The sequence below is a fragment of the Hylobates moloch genome, unplaced genomic scaffold (assembly GCF_009828535.3).
Source record: "Hylobates moloch isolate HMO894 unplaced genomic scaffold, HMol_V3 SCAFFOLD_23, whole genome shotgun sequence".
Lineage (NCBI taxonomy): Eukaryota > Metazoa > Chordata > Mammalia > Primates > Hylobatidae > Hylobates > Hylobates moloch.
Genome location: NW_026652298.1, coordinates 2,811,160 through 2,825,746, shown reverse-complemented (window position 1 = coordinate 2,825,746; position 14,587 = coordinate 2,811,160). Strand labels below are relative to the sequence as shown.

Below are 14,587 nucleotides of genomic sequence, written 5' to 3'. Positions count from 1 at the left end.
CCATTTAATCATTGAAAAGAGCTCTAGAGAGTGGAGATTCAGAATCTGAAGTTCCAGGGTGAGTGGGGATGGTCTGGAGCCTCCTGCTGCAACAAGGAGATAAGGCCCCCATGGCAGGACCCGTGTCTAAAAGTGGGCATTAACTCTGGCAGAATAGGAGCTACAGCTCTTCTTCTCAAATACAACTTTCAAATCACCACATTTCTCTGGGTTCACGTGCATTATTATTACGGGAACTAGATTTCCATCTCCACCGAGGTGGTTGTTTTTCACCAGGGTAGAATAGCCATGGTTTGAAAATGTAACCATCACATAGCATGAAAAAACTGGGGGCACTTTGGGGCAAAAATAAAAGGTGTTAATATGCTACAGAAAGCCACCTTTGTACATTTTGCATTGATGTTTGTGAGGACCCTTCACCACATGGAGGGGAGAAGGCTAACTTAGAATGAAGCAAGTAGACAAAACCTTGCTAAAGAAAAAAATTTAGGGAACAATTCTACCATTTAGAAATGGCCCAGAGATAGCATTAATAACTAGGTGATGATTTACAAAGTTCAATGAATATCAGTTTACATGATAAGAAATGAAGACAAATCTATCATTCTATCTATCAATCTACCTACCTATGTATTAATGGTCAAAACTGGTATTATAAATTTGCTTTTGAAAATTTAGAGAAAATTTTCTATCCAGGTTTTTAAAAATGAACCATTATACCATCCCATTAATGATCAGTCTGCAGTTGTCAACTCTCAAAGAAAGATTGTTCATTTAAGGATATTTGAGAGCCACCCATTTATAGTACAGTCAGGCACCAATTTGAAAAAGAAATTGAAGTCAAATATGAAATTTATTTTGTATTTCTATTGAAATCATAAGGAAGAGAATACTCTTACCAGTTGCCTTTTGGATTTATAAACTGCTGCACTGCATAGCCAAACTGTTCACTTGAAGGACCGGAAAATATTTTTGCTTCTGGGAGACCAACATTGTATGCCAAACAACAGTTTAAAATGCCTGTTAAGAAAAATATGAAACAGCACATATTTACAATTCATGAATATAAGTGTGTCATATAATTCTCAAAGGCCATTTTTAAGAAAACTTGCTTGACCTAATAATTATTACTTATCAACGTTTACCCAGAAAAAATAACTACTGCTTTTTAAGTACTTATTTGGAGGCCTGGCACCAAGCTAAATACTATATATGCATAATTCATTATCTTATTAATCTTCATGGCAACCCTAGAAGATAGTTACTAATATTATCTTTGTTTTGCAGATAATTTTGAGGTTCCAGGGGACAAGTATATCTCACAGCTGGAAAGAGGTAAGGATGAAGGCAAAATTTGAACACAAGTCTTAAAACCACTAAATTACCTCTAAGTATTCTTAAGTAATTTGAGTTATATTTGTCTTTCCCAAAACAACAAGACTCTCTCTCTCTAAGCCACCCAAGGACAAGGACTGAAGGGTATCATCTATTTATTCTGAATCACCTTGAATATCTTGACATGGACTCTATATGAAACATCTGTTGAAAAGGCATTGATGACTACATCAAAGGAGATAGAAAATCACGGCTCCTTGAAAATTGTTATCATTTTCTTTCAGAAGGAATCATTATCATTTTTGAGGATGAAATATAGGGATTGGTGTCATATCTTTTTTATTCCAGTGGGAACGGTCAAAAGTGGTTTTGTTTTTGATGCTTCTTTCTGAATGATTGAGAAATGCTAATCATTTCAAAAAACAGAACAAAGACCAAGGCAGATAAAGCCTTGATAGACTTTATTGTTTTTTAAATTCTTATTTCTGATGGAAAGGGAATGAAGGAAAGGAGTAAGGCAAATCATGTTTCTCTGTCTGACACTGACAGCATTAATGCTGGATATTAATGTTCTCTCTGGAGATAAGAATATGCCTCATGTTGCTTAAGATCAATATTTACCTTCGCAGACACTGAAGACAGAATAGACTCTTTAAAACTGACATCAAAGTTCCATTAGCACGTGCTTTCACAAAGAAATGTCCTACTTTCTAGGCAGCATTGCAAGTGCACAGTATTTCATATGTCTATTGTTTTAGGCACTGAAAGGCCGGAAGAAAAAGGCTTGCTCTTCCATTGTGCCTCTGCATTTCTGGGAGCAGATTCTGTAGAGTGCTCCAAAAGGATAATGAAGTCAATGATGAAGCAACGGGGACTTTAAGTAGTTAACGTGCCTCTCTAAGTGCCAAAATCACTCTATCAGGGATTTGTCCACACAAGGAATTCAGCTTTTTATTTCTTACGAATAATGTGCTGCCATGAAGAGAAATAAAAATACTCATTCTGAAATACTCTATAGAAAAATCTACAAAGCTTAACATCTGCAAATTTTCTCCTTAACATCTATTTTTCATATGCACCATTGCTCCCTTTTATTTTTGAATAACAAAAAAATGCAAAAGAAAATAACAGCAAATTAAGCAGAGAATCGGAATTGGCATGCAAAATACTGGTGTTTTCAATCAACATTTATCTTCACCCCATTGTGGAGAGCTCAATAAATGCTATTTGAATATGTTATCAATCGTCTAATATATTAGCATGGAGGGATGATGCCAAACTGCTTTCACCTTTAAAATACCTAATTCTGGAAAGGACACATGTGACTGTACATACAACGACCTCATTTTTCCCCATTCATTAGACCTGGGCAGATCATTTAATGGCAGGAAATTATGATGGAGTTCATTTTATCATTTAGCAGTTCAATTATACAGCAGTTCACATATATAGGCATGTATGTGTTACTATATATGCATAGATGTATATTATTAACTTAGGTCTTGCCATAGAACTGAGAATAAAATCCAATTTCCTCACTGTAGATTCAAAGGTCCTTCATGATTGAGCCCTGCTGTATCTTTCTGACTTCACTTCCCACCACTCTCCTCCTCCCTCCCTGTGTTCCAGCCACACTCACTTTCCTTCTGTTTTTTGAACACATGCAGCTCATTCCGCTTATGCGCTTTGCAGCTGCCTGTTCCACTGCCTATAACATCCTCCCCCAACATGACATGTAGGACTTTGCTCAAATAGGTCTCTGCTCTCTCTTGCCCCTCTGTGTAGCAGCAGCACCCTTCTTCATCACTGTATCACTGCTAGAGCAATTATCCAAAACTATCTTATATAGCCATATTATTTTGTCTGTGCCTACTAAAATGTAAGCTCCTTGAGAAGTCAAACCTTGTTTCTTTTATTCACTCTTACTTTCTCAGCACCTAGGATAATTTTTTAATAAAATGCATTTTAATTACTATATGCTCTTCAATAATGATTTGGAATATAGAGAAAACTCGAGGGAAAAATCATTCATAATCTTTTCATTCTACTGTAAGTTCAGTTAATTCAGATGTATTTCCTTCCAGTATTTTTCCTCTATTTAAATTATAATGTTTATTCCAACTCTCATCCTACTGTTTCTTAATGCTTATGTCTGCCTATGTCAGAATCATCCTGACTCATTTGAGTGCCACAACAATCCTGTGAAACTGCAAAACCAAGCTATTATCAACAAATTACAAATAAGGAAACTGAAACTCATGAAGGCTAAATGCCTTTCTTGAGCAATGTTACCCACTCTGAGTCTAGGTTTGGCTCATCTCTCAACTTTATTGTCCAGAATTTCTATTCATAAATGATCTACTCATTTTTCCTCACAAAGCATGGCCTTCTTTATCACCATCCCTTCATTCCATTGATAGTAAATCTCTTTTCGGCTACTTAAATCTTTCCCTTTATATCCTGCCTCTTTTGATAAATCTGGACAATCTCAATTCTCTATACTTTTTCTCTTAATATGTATTTACAATTCAAATATCTGTCATCATTTCACACTTGGCATATGATATCTAAATAGCTCATAAAAATTTAATAGAAGTATTCTGTCTAATTCAACATCTATTTCTTCTTTGCAGTCCCAGTGCCTATATCTTCTGATGTCTGTCCTCATAGCTCAACTGAATCATATGGATAATACGAACCATATTTGGTTCACCTTGTTTCCTTCCTCCAAACCATGCCCATGTGTCTATACGTACTTAAAGAATGGATCATTCAACATATGTTTATACAGCTCCTTTGTACCAGGCATTTTTTAAGGTCCTGAGGATACTGCAAATAAATAAAACTAAACTCTCCCTGCTCTCTTTGCATTTCCATTATGGTAATTTTACTAAAAAATGGCATCAAAATATATAAGTGTTAAAATAAAGAGTGGTAAAAAGAGCGTTGAGCTCAGTATTGAGAAGAGGGTAAATCTAAGTTCAAAGGTTTCACAGAGGAGATGGGAATTAATCTGGATCTTGGAGGACAAGTTGGAATTCACTACATAAAGAGGAAGGCAAAGTTCATCCCAGGCACCGGGAACATCATGTTAAACATAGGTATAGGGTGTGAAAGAGAAGAGTACGACAATGGCGAAAAGTCTGGCACAGAAAGTCATAGGTTGCTTCATTAATCTATACATTTCCAGTTCTCTATTAGATGCAGTGAGTCTTCAACTGACTTGGGCTTTGCCAGGAGCCTATTATCACCCAGAGTATAAATCTTCCTTCTTTGTCCTCATGTGAATGCCTGGAAATGCAATAACAGCATAGCAAACTCAACATATTTAACAAAGGTGACCTTGTCACACATGTGTCGACAGTAACCAGGCCAAAGTATTCCAGTAAATCTCACCAAAGCTTACACCAAATACATTTTGTCTCATGCAGGGCTAACTAGTTTCCTCTATTTTCACAATAAAAAGGGGATAGTGTTTCATCCTAGATTATAACAGGCTGGTTGCCATTTTAATATCCATAAGTAAACCAGATAGTCAAGCATAAGTTAACTAATGTAGATTTCTTATTTTTCTTAGAGTCTGAGGCAGGAGGATAGCTTGAATCCAGGAGTGCAAGACCGTCCTTGGCAGCACAATGAGACCTCATCTCTACAAAAAATAGACAATTAGGTGGGCATGGTGGGGCATGCCTGCAGTTCCAGCTAGTTGGGAGGCTGAGATGAGAGTATTGCTTGAGTTCAGGAGGTCCAGGCTGCAGTGAGCCGTGATGGCACCACTGCACTGCAGACTGGGTGACAGAGACTCTGTCTCTAAATCAAACAAACAAAAATTTACAGGATCTCCTTTCCTGAGGATTCCTGACCATCCCTGAAATAATTTTTTTGGAAACAATAACTTAATAATTAATTTTAGTAAATATGAAATTTATTCTCCTACTTTCTTCTGGAGCGTAATTTTAAGTTATAATTCAAAAGAGAAACATGATTGGGGATTGGATATAGTTAACCTACTTTTGTGCTAAAAATGTAGCAAAGGCTGAGCATGGCAGCTCACATGTGTAATCTTAATGGCCGACTGAGACAGGAGGATCATTTGAGCCCAGGAGTTCAAGGCCACAGTGAACTGTGATTGTGCCACTGTACTTCAGCCTGGGCAACAAAGACCCCGTCTCCAAAAAAAAAAAAAAAAAAAATGCAGTGAAACTCAGAAAGGAAAAAGTCTTTTAACAACAAAAGCGTAAATAATGTATAAAATAAAACATGTCATTTTATATTCAACCACAAAAATTTGGCAAGGGAAGTTTGTTGATGTCTATGATATCAGTGTCAGAACTGAAGGATGCATTTTGTAGTAACGGGTGGCAAAAAAAAGGGTCTAACTTTTGTGGTCAATGCAAATTTGAGCATATCTATATATACTGAAGGGCCAGGGGCAGGGATGGGTTTTTCATAGAAGGGACTCATTTGCAAAAGGTGCCCAGGGACATACATAGGAAGAAATTTAGGTTAAGAGAAGAGAGCAAAGGCCAAAGCAAGAGGTGGACTTGGGAATAGAGGTGTGGTTTTGACATAGCGTCTCAGATTGCAATTTGGCCCATTCCTGAAGATGCATGCTGCACTTCTAGGGGGAACAATGTCTCCATTAAATATTGAACAAAAACATAACAACTGTAAGGCCTATCTCTAACTGTGAGCACAGAGTGTCATTACTTTAAGAAGGTGGAGCACATTTCTCCCATGCCTGAGGGACTGGTCCTCAGTAGCTGCAGAAGAATTGACAGGGAAGAGGGCAGAGGATAGTGAACAACTAGAGCATGCCGAGGGCAGGGGCCGTGGTGCAACAGTGACCAGGACACAGGGCACACAATTAGGGGCAGCAAAGGTTTCCAGGAGAACCATGCTCTAGAGTCTGGGAGAATGTTCTCTACTCTGGAAGAATGAGAAAACAGTGTTTAGGCACTTAGGCTCTCTGTGTGTGTAAGTAGGTGGCTGGGCCACAGAAGTTCTATTTTGCTAATAACAATTTTGTATTTTATGTCATCTCTCAGTCTGAGGTGGCCTAAGAAAACACACTTTATATATATTAAACAGCTTTAATAATTTCTAGCAATCTAAAAAAATTAGTTCTTAATAACCACCATTAAAATTATCTGAATGTCCAAGATTAAGGGCGTGAATATGCAAATGTTAGCATATAAACTAGATGGAGTTTTATCCTGCCATTAAAAAAACAGCAATTGTGAAGAGGATGAAAGTGCTTAACGAAAATAAAATACAAAAATAATATTCGGAATAGAAGAAAAAGATAAAAATATATGTGAATAGTAACACAACTAACAGTACAGTTCTGAGTGTAATGTAGCTGCTTTTAAATTTTCCTTTAGTGTATAAGAATCAGGATAAAAAGGCCGGCACGGTGGCTTATGCCTATAATCCCACCTCTTTGGGAGGCCAAGGTGGGTAGATCACCTGAGGCCAGAAGTTCGAGACCAGCCTGGCCAACATAGTGAAACCCCGTCTCTACTAAAAATACAAAAAAAAAAAAAAATTAGCCAGACATGGTGGCACATACCTGTAGTCTCAGCTACTCGGGAGGCTGAGGCAGGTTAATCACTTGAGCCCGGAAGGTGGAGGTTGCAGTGAGCCAAGATCGAGCCACTGCACTCCAGCCTGAGTGACAGAGTGAAACTCCACCTCACCAAAAAAAAAATAATAATAAAAAAATAAAATAAAAATAAGAATTGGGATAAAATAAGGAAGAAAGAAAATTGTTTCTCCTACCCTGGACTAGAAGGACTATAAGCATGAGCTATTGTATTTCAACCTCATCTGCAGTGTGTAATCTTTTTGTCACATGCACAAATATATCATTTATAATATAGAAAGGAAACTCTGACCCATTGGGTTGCATTTGACTCTTACTTTGATTTGCTAGGCATGTCCTAAGAATGGGATCCCTACATTTATGCCTATAGACTTAAAAGTGCAATGGTTATAAATGTCTTTCATCTCAGTAACTCAAATGGTCACATAATAACACTTCAATTCCATGGAACTCTATGTCTGTAATAAGTCTTGTACAAACTTGTTCATATCTGTATGATAACTTGTGATATTTTCTCCATGATTCTATGGTTTTTCTCTCTCTATTCAAAACTGTCCATAATACAAAACTAATGAATTTATACACACAGTTAATAAACAGATTTTATTTTCCTATTTATTTTTTGTTCACTCAATAGACTTATTGAATATTTATGATGTGGTAAACATCGTTCTTAGTGCAGGAATGAGAATTACATTAATCCTCTCTTATCCTCAGGGAATGTGTTCTAAGACCCTCCCATCCCTCCAGTAGATGCCTAAAACAATAGGTAATACCAAACCCTATACGGTATATACTGTTTTTTCTATATATACGTACCTATAATAACATCTAACTTATAAAATTAGACACAATAAGAGATTAAAAACAATAATTAATAATAAAATAGAACAATTATAATAATATGCCAGCATTACTACTCTTGCACGTTGGGGCCATTAGAAGTAAAATAAGGATGACTTGGCCAGGCATGGTGGCTCACGCCTGTAATCCCAGTACTTTGGGAGGCGGAGGCAGACAGATCACCTGAGGTAAGGAGTTCAAGACCAGCCTGGCCAACATGGGGAAACCACATATCTACAAAAATACAAAAATTAGCTGGGCATGGTGGCACATGCCTGTACTCCCAGCTACATGGCAAGATGAAGCAGGAGAATTGCTTGAACCCAGGAGGTGGAAGTTGGAGTGAGCCGAGATCATGCCACTGCACTCCAGCCTGGACCACAGAGCAAGATTCCATCTCTAAATAAATAAATAAATATGGGTGACTCAAACACAAGCCCTGCAGTACCATGACTGTTGATCTGATAACCAAGATGGCTCCTACATGACTAATGGACAGGGGCCTCAGACAGCATGCTGGACAAAGGGACGATTCACATCCTGGGCAGGATGGAGTGAGATTTTGTCACACTACTCAGAACGATGCACAATTTAAAACTTATGACTTGTTTAATTTTGAAATTTTCCATTTAATATTTTTAGGTCACAGGTGACCGTGGGTAACTAATTTATATATTTTGCTCAAGATAAAAAATTAATGAGTTTGCTTATTATATATGAATTACTTCTTTTATCCTTTGTGGTTCAATAAATCATTGAATCATTTTTAAATGATTCAACTTATTTTAAAATTATTGTTTTAAAGTACCCTTTATTTTTATTTAAAAAACAAAATGTTTCATTTATTTATTTGACGTTTATATATTTATTTATTTATTTTGAGACTAGAGTCTCGCTCTGTTATCTAGGCTGGAGTGCAATGGCACGATCTCTGCTCACTGCAACCTCTGCCTCCTGGGTTCAAGCAATTGTCATATCTCAGCCTCCTAAGTAGCTGGGATTACAGGCGTGTACCACCGCGCCCTGCTAATTTTTGTATTTTTAGTAGAGACAGAGTTTCACCATATTGGTCAAGCTGGTCTCGAATTCCTGACCTCAGGAGACCCACACGCCTCGGCCTCCCAAAGTGCTGGAATTTACAGGCATGAGCCACCGTGCCCAGCCTAAAAAACAAAATGTTTTAAAGAGTATTTCACTAATTTTAGATATGACCTCTTCAAGAATAAATGTAATTTCTACAAATATTTTATATGCTTTCTATAATCCTCTTTGTGTTACTCAAAAACTATACCAGGACGGGAGCCAAGATGGCTGACTAGAGGCCGCCAGGAGAAACCTCTCCGACCGAGAAACCAGGACATTGGGAAGGCTGGCACACACTCTGAACAGGTCTTTGCAGGGAAGGCATTGAGAGTGGATGAGGGAGGACGCGGATGCTGGGCTGAAGGAGGAGAAAGCTAGGAGCCCTACATGGGGCTGCCCAGCACCAGGAATCCTTCCTGGTCCCCAGCAACTTCTGGGGTCAGTTGAACAGGTGAGGAGTGGCCTGCTCCTGCCACGGACCTCCAGCATCCTAGCAGCAGAACTCACGACCCCCACGGACACCTGAGCTGACACAAAGACAGCTGCTTAGAGACGTGCCTGAGGCAGACTCCAGCCAGTGGGGAGCCCAGACGGTTTAACAACAGCAGAATATGGCCAAGGACGCTCATCCCTCAAGGCCTGCCGTGCTCCTATAGGAGACTATAGCCTTAGGGTGACTGTTGGACCTGGACAGAGCAGGGCAGTCTTGCCCGTGGGATGGGGCCAGTCCTATCTGAGCATCTCCTGTCTGCTGGCCTTTCCTAGAGCTCCAGCCTGACCATGGCCGCTTGCAGAGCAGCTTCAGATGCCCAACCAGAGTGCTTCCTAGAGCACCTCATCAGAGCTCCTGCACTGACAGACCATGCCTGGCCATCAGAGGGCTCCAGCAGAACAGCCCCTACTGACACACAATGGTTTACCTGCAGCCTCCCCCAACGGCAGCCTCCCCAACTGCAGCCTCTCCCCACCATTTTGCCAGCATGTGCTTACCCACGCCTCACACCCCTCCACATCCCCCCAACACTGCGTTGCTGGCCCACACATGCCAGAAGACCTTGTCTCTCCTCCCATGCCAGTGCATGCTCATCCTACCATACCCCCAGCTGATGTGTGGGCAGCCTGCTATGCTGGCATGAATGCACCAAGAATACTGGCAACCTCATCCCCGCTGGTGCCCTGCTCCTGCTGTGCTGCTACCATGCACCTCCAGCAGATTGCTGCCGCCCTGCTCCTTCTGGAGCTCCACCCCAGCTGACACATGTGCACGCAGCCATGCTGCCACAGCTGCTGTCACATAAAAGTGAGCATGGATCCTGTTCCCACCACCTCAACAAAGAGCTTTGGCTGGCATTCCCCCATCGGAGTGTTGTGGAAAATATAGAGCGTGAACACTTTGGCCCCTCCAGTGCAGCAGATGCCTAAGCTTGAAGGACCAGAGAACAAAGCCGGGGGCCCAGTACCGGTTCCTCAGAGTTAGAGTATGAAGCCTAGGAGTACAGGGCTGAGCCTTTGCTCCCTGTAATCTTACAGAGACAATGCCAGTTCACTAAACACCACAATCACATCCTCCAAGTGCATGAAAGAAGATAAAAGCAAAAAACAACCCATCCAAAAAGTAGCAATTTCAAAGACTGAAGGAACATCAGCCCACACAGATGACAAAGAAACAGCCTATGAACTCTGACAACTCATAAAGCCAGAATGTCTCCTTACTTCCAAACAACAGCACTAGTTCCCCAGCAATGGTTCTTAACCAGGCTGAAGTGGCTGAAATGACAGAACTAGAATTCACAATATGAATAGAAATGAAGATCATCAAGGTTCAGGAGAAAAAGTCAAAACCCAATCAAAGGAATCTCAGGAATACAACAAAATAATATAGGAGCTGAAAGACAAAATGACTATTTCGAGAAAGAAATAAATTCATCTGATAGAGCTGAAAAACTCACTTCAAGAATTTTATAATACAATCACAACTGTTAACAGCAGAATAGACCAAGCTGATGAAAAAATGTCAGAGCTCAAAGACCAGTTCTCCAAATTAACTCAGTCAAAAATAAAGAAAAAAGAATAAAAAAGAATGAACAAAACCTCCAAGAAATATGGGATTATGTAAAGAGACCAAATCTATGATTCACTGGTATCCCTGAAAGAAAGGGAAAGAAAGAAAGCAACTTGGAAAACATATTTGAGGATATCATCCATGAAAATTTCCCCAACCTCATTGCAGAGGCCAACATTTAAATTCAGGAAATGCAGAGAACCCCTGCAGGATACCAGACAAGATGATCATCCCCAAAACACATAGTCATCGGATTCTCCAAAGTCAAAAATAAAGAACAAATGTTAAAGGCAGCCAGAAAGAAGGGCTAGGTCACCTATAAAAGGAACCCCGTCAGGCTAACAACGAACCTTATAGGCAGAAATACTACAAGCCAGAAGAGATTTGAGGCCTATAATTCAGCATTCTTAAACAAAAGCAATTCCAACCAAGAATTTCATTTCCAGCCAAACTAAGCTTCATAAATGAAGGAGAAATAAGATCCTTTTCAGATAAGCAAATGCTAAGGGAATTAGTTACCACCAGACCTCTCCCTTACAGGAGGTCCTTAAGGGGGTGCTAGATGTGGAAAGGAAAGACTGCTAGCAGCTACCACAAAAACACACTTAAGTACATAGACCATTGACACTATAAAGCAACTACACAATCAAGTCTGTATAACAATCAGCTAACTTGTTAGGATCAAATCCGCACAAATCAATGTTAACCTTGAATATAAATGGGCCGAATGCCCCAATTAAAAGGCACAGGGTGGCAAGTTGGAGAAAGAAGCAAGACCCGAGTGTATGCTCTCTTCAAGAGAACCATCTCACATGTGATGACACCCATAGGCTCAAAGTAAAGAGCTGGAGAAAAATCTACCAAGCAAACAGAGAAGTGAAAAAAGCAGAGGCTGCTATTCTACTTTCAGACAAAATTGACTTTAAACCAACAACAATCAGAAAGGGCAAAGAAGGGCATTATATCATGTAAAGAGTTCAGTTCCCCTAAATACGTATGCACCCAAAATAGGAGCACCCAGATTCATAAAACAAGTCCTTAGAGACCTACAAAGACTTAGATAACTACACAATAATAATGGGCAACTTCGACACCCCACTTACAGTATTAGACAGATCACTGAGGCCGAAAACTAACAAAGATATTTAGGACCTGAATTTGACACTTGACCAAATGGACCTAATAGACATCTAAGAACTTTCTACACCAAAACAATGGAATACACATTCTTCTCATCTGCACAAGGTACATACTCTAACACTGACCACACAATCAGCCATAAAACAATTCTCAGCAAATTAAAAAAAAAAATCATACCAACCACACTCTTGGACCACAGCACAATAAAAATAGAAATCAATACTGAGAAGATTGCTCAAAACCAAATAATTGCATCTAAAGTAAACATCCTGCTCCTGAATGACTTTTGGGTAAACAATGAAGTTAAGGCAGAAGTCAAGAAATTCTTTGAAACTAATGAAAGCAAAGATACAACATACGAGAATCTCTAGGACACAGCAAAAGCAACGTTAAGAGGAAAGTTGATAGTGCTAAACATACACGTGAAAAAGTTAGAAAGATCTCAAATTAACAACCTAATATCACGCCTGTGGGAGCTAGAACAACAAGAACAAACCAACTCCAAAGCTAGCAGAAAGCAACATATAACCAAAATCAGAGAAGAACTGAATGAAATTGACGTACAAAAACCCATATAAAAGATCAACAAATTCAGGAGTTCTTTTTTTTTTTGAAGAATAAACAAGATAGACAGACTGCTAGCTAGACTAATAAAGAAAAAGAGAGGCAATTAAAATAGACACAATCAGAAATGACAAAGGGGATATTGTCAGCAACCTCACAGAAATACTAAAAACCCTTAGATTCTATTATGAACACCTCTATGCACACAAACTAGAAAACCTAGAAGAAATAGATAAATTCCTGGAAACATACAACCTCTTAATATTGAACCACAAAGAAACTGAAACTGGATAAACCAATAGGGAGTTTTGAAATTGAATGAGTAATAAAAAGCTTACCAACCAGAAAAAGCCCAGGACCAGACGAATTCATAGCTGAATTTTACCAGATGTATAAAGAAGAGCTGGTACCATTCCTACTAAAACTATTCCAAAAAATTGTGGAGGAGGGACTCCTTCCTAACTCATTCTATGAAGCCAGCATTATTCTGATACCAAATCCTGGTAGAGACACGATAAAAAAGAAAACTTCAGGCCAACATCCCTGATGAACATAGATGCAAAAATCCACAATAAAGTACCAGTAGGCCAAATCCAGCAGCACATCAAAAAGCTAATCCACCAAAATCAAGTAGGTTTTATCCCTTGGATGCAAGTTGGTGCAACATATGCCAATCAATAAATGTGATTCATCACATAAACAGAACTAAAGACAAAAACCACATGATCATCTGAATAGATGCAGAAAAACCTTTCAATAAAATTCAACATCCTTTCATGTTAAATACCCTCAACAGATTAGGCACTGAAGAAACATACCTCAAAGTAATAAGAACCATCTATGACAAACCCACAGCCAACATCATACTGAATGGGCAAAGGTGGGAAGCATTCCCTTAGAGAACCAGAACAAGATGAGGATGCTGACTCTCACCACTCCTATTTACCATATTACTGGTAGTCACAGCCAAAGCAATCAAACAAGAGAAAGAAATAGAGGCATCCAAATAGAAACAGACGAAGTCAAACTATTTGTTTGCAGATGATATGATTCTATACCTAGAAAATGCCATAGTCTCTGCTCAAAGCTCCTAGATTTGATAAGCAACTTCAGCAAAGTTTCAGGATACAAGATTGACATACAAAAATCAGTAGCATTCCTATACACCAATAACATCCAAGCTGAGGGCCAAAACAAGAAAATAATCCCATTCACAAAAGCCACAAAAAGAATAAGATACCTAGGAGTACAGATAACCAGGGAAGTGAAAGATCTCTAAAGAGACTGATAAAACACTTCTGAAATAAATCCTAGATGATACAAACAAATGGAAAAACATTTCATGCTTGTGGCTAGGAAGAATCAATATTGTTAAAATGGCCATACTTCCCAACCCAATTTATAGATTCAATGCTATTCCTATCAAACTATTAATGACATTCTTCACAGAATTAGAAAAAACTAATTCTAATTCATATGGAATCAAAAAGTGCCTAAATAGCAAAAACAATCTAAGCAAAAAGAACAAAGTTAGAGGCATCACATTATCCAACTTCAAACTATACTACAAGGCTACAGTAATGAAAACAACATGGTACTAGTACAAAAATGGACACAGAGATGAATGGCACAGGATAGAGAGCCCCAGAAATAAAGTTTTACACTTACAACCATCTGATCTTCGACAAAGTCGACAAAAAAAAAAAAGAAAGAAATAGGGAAAGGACTGCCCATTTACTAAATGGTGTTGGGATAACTGGCTAGTCATATGCAGAAGATTGATACTGGACCCCTTCCTTACACCATACACAAAAATCAACTCAAGATAGATTTAAGGACTTAAATGCAAAACCTGAAACTATAAAACCTGGAAAATAATCAAGGAAATACCATTCTGAACACTGGCTCTGGCAAGGATTTCATGATAAAGATGCCAAAAGCAGTTACAACAAAAC

At 38.8% G+C, this 14,587-nt stretch overlaps 1 protein-coding gene across 1 annotated transcript in view; it reads right to left on the bottom strand.

The window, feature by feature from the left end:
* Window positions 1–3,065, bottom strand: part of ITGA2 (integrin subunit alpha 2) — a 67,073-nt gene extending 64,008 nt beyond the window's left edge. Inside the window, exons 1-2 of the mRNA XM_058434238.1 lie at window positions 2,975–3,065; window positions 900–1,020 (exon numbers count right to left, since the gene is read on the bottom strand). Coding sequence (XP_058290221.1) covers window positions 900–1,020; window positions 2,975–3,065 — 212 coding nt within the window. The remainder of the gene's footprint in view (window positions 1–899; window positions 1,021–2,974) is intronic.
* Window positions 3,066–14,587: the final 11,522 nt, after the last annotated feature.